Source organism: Octopus bimaculoides, chromosome 19, assembly GCF_001194135.2.
Source record: "Octopus bimaculoides isolate UCB-OBI-ISO-001 chromosome 19, ASM119413v2, whole genome shotgun sequence".
NCBI lineage: Eukaryota > Metazoa > Mollusca > Cephalopoda > Octopoda > Octopodidae > Octopus > Octopus bimaculoides.
The window spans coordinates 41,427,478-41,430,618 of NC_068999.1; the positions used below are offsets into that span (position 1 = coordinate 41,427,478).

Here is a 3,141-nt window from a genome sequence, read left to right on the forward strand (position 1 = left end):
TATATATATATATATATATATATATATGTGTGTGTGTATGTATAAGTGCGTATAGAATATGTGTGTGCATATCTATATATATACACAGAGATATGAGTGCGTGTGTCTGTATGTGTGTGTGTGTGTGTGTGTGTGTGTGGTATGTGGTGTGCGGATATGTCTTGTGTGTCTCTTTCGTTCTTCTCTCAGCTCAACTCATAAAGTTTTTATTTCTCCGTCTGTCTTCACCTTTGACTCGTTGTTCTGATGGAGTTTCTTATGTTCAAATTTTGATTGGAGATTTCAGAATATTTAATTGCAATCTTAAAGATATATTGCTGAGATATTGCTTAATATCACAGCCATATATCATTTCATTGAATTAGATGACACATCTCTCTCTCTCACACACACTCACACACACACATATATATATATATATATATATATCGTTATCTCCCCGTCTTCTCTCTCCTGATGTTTGTCTCGCAATAACGTCTGACGTCGCATACTTCCTAGACAGATAAGAGAAACTGCAAGAGTTAAAGATACGCGATTTAATAAAGCCGTAGGGAAGAAGTGAATATAAATTAACATATGTTTTTGTCATGTATATAATGCAAATACATACAAGCACATAACAGTTTTCGGTGGTAAATCACTGATTAGGAGGTTAATAATAATCTAGCAGAAGGACTGATATTTGGGGGTGGAGTAAGTCGATCACATCGACCCCGGTACTCAACTAGGACTTATTTCATCGACCCAGAAAGGATGAAGGGCAAAGTTGACCACGGTAGAAACTGAGACCAGAACGTAAAGACAGACGAAGTGCCGCTAAACGATTCTGCCAGTTCCCCACCTTCTTAATAATCTTTTCTACAAAAGGCACAAGGACTGAAATTTTGGGGGAAAGTTTAAGTCGATTACATCGACCCCAGTACTCGAATGGTACTTAATTTATCGGCCCCGAAAGGATGAAAGGCAAAGTCGACCTCGGTGGAATTTGAACTCAGAAAATAGAGATGGACGAAATGCAGCTATGCATTTTTGCCCGGCGTACTAAACCACCTTATTATAATAATAATAATGCTTTGTGACAGGCACAAGACAAGCACATTTTATAAGCGGATGTAGTCGACACTTGACAGGTTACGTTATTTTATCTTCGGACCAAAAGTAGAATGGACTGCGGTGAGATTTGAACTCAGACTATAAAGAGCCGGAACAAACACTACAAAGCTTCCATTCCAAACGTTCTTACAGTACTGCCAATCCACTGCCTCGGAGAGGTACTCCTTTATCAACCCCGAAAAGGATAAAAAGGCAAATCTGACCACGGTGGATTTCGAACGCAAGGTAGTGGTACCCGGAATGGCTATCACAAGACACTGAGTCTCATGTTTTAACAACTGCCATTTCGCTGTCAGTTTTTTTCATTAATTTATTGCACATATTTTGTTGTTTTCTTTCACATTGTCCCTTTTTCTTTCTTTCAGATATTTCCAAATCACAGGAGATGGAGAGATCAAAATAATCGCTGACCCAAGCGAGTTAAAAAAGAGTTCCTACCAGTTGATGATAATCGTTGACGACGGTGGTCATCCGCCCCGTCGGACGCTGGTCAATGTTACCGTCAATTTCCCAGCCCTGGTTGTGGCCGAACCCGCCACTGGCAGTAGTCTCAGCAAAACCGACACCCTCCTCATAGTGTTGGGTGTCTTTTTAACCCTCTTTGTCATACTTGTCATACTTTTGAGCGTTTACATCGCAAGACGGTACGTACAGAACTTTAAAATGGCCGCTAAATTATTGGTGAAAAGTTACTTTGACATTGTTCAGCATTAGAGCATGCGCGGACTGGTTTTTTTTTTTGCTTGGTTTCTTATTGTTGGATTTCTTGACAGTGTTTTTATACGCATGTTCAGTGTGTTTGAGGTGTTTCGTTTTATTTCTGTTTTTTTGTTTTTTAGGGTTTGAGTAATGTGTTTGCATGGAGCGGTGTTTTGTGCTGTGTTGGGACTCTGTGTTTACTATATTTTTAAAAAAACATTCTGTATTTGCGCGCGTCGAACCAAACTTCTTGTGATCGACTGTTACACTTTCAATAACCTTAACATTTGTGTGTAGAGCCATATACAGAATTGATGAACAAACACCAACAAAAAATAAATCCACGGTACTTAAGATGTCACTTTACGACAGGTCGTTAAATCTAATACGTTATTATATTGCAGTAAATCCAGGTGGGACAGACTTGCATATATATATATATATATATATATATATATATATATATATATATATTGTGCTAAGCCATCTTTAAGATCAATATATTTAAAATAAAAGCCGAAGCGCATAAGTTCCACCTACAGTTCATACTTTATTTGTGCTTAACAGCTGTTCTATTAAGATAAACATTATTAAATATTTAATTATATAAATGTGGTACATAATGAATTTGAATTAAATCAATTTAAAAGCTGTGTTTACCCATATCATCAGTATCTTTATGTGTTATGTTAATCAGAAAAGATTGTTTCAATGCATCAGGATATATAATAATTTTTCTGATTAACATAACACATAATACCCTTGATAATTTGGATGAACACAGCTTTTGAATTAATTTAATTTAGTTACTTGCCACAGTTGTGTATTTATACATTTAATAATGTTTATCTTACTGAAACAGCTGTTGAACACAAAGTATAAACTATATATGGATTTTATGCTGTTTTTATTTTAAATTATTGCTCCTGAACATCATTTGATGATTTGTGGGTATATGAAGTTGAGTATGCTGAGGGTATTCCTATACGCACATTTATGTGAGTATACACACATTAATATATGACTGCATGATTCGAATATGTGTGTGTGCACGTGTGTATGTACGTATCCATGTGCATTCAGATGCATGTGCGCTTACACACACTGATATATATGACGACATATAATCTGCATACATGTTTATACAAGCACATTAAATATAAATACGCATATGTATGTATGAGTGTGTGTGTTTATGTCTGTAAATATGTGTATATGTAGGCATGAAGGTGTGTATATACTCTTGTATGTACAATTCTTTCTGAGTAATCACACATCAATATACACATAATTCCTATGTATACACAAGTGTTTCTTGGGGTACACATA

At 35.9% G+C, this 3,141-nt stretch overlaps 1 protein-coding gene across 2 annotated transcripts in view; it reads left to right on the plus strand.

Annotated features, from left to right (window-relative positions):
* Positions 1–3,141, plus strand: part of LOC106880429 (uncharacterized) — a 139,790-nt gene that overhangs the window by 51,774 nt on the left and 84,875 nt on the right. For both annotated transcript variants that reach the window (XM_052974878.1, XM_052974879.1), the window contains exon 4: positions 1,479–1,757. In XM_052974878.1, the coding sequence (XP_052830838.1) occupies positions 1,479–1,757 (279 nt within the window). The remainder of the gene's footprint in view (positions 1–1,478; positions 1,758–3,141) is intronic.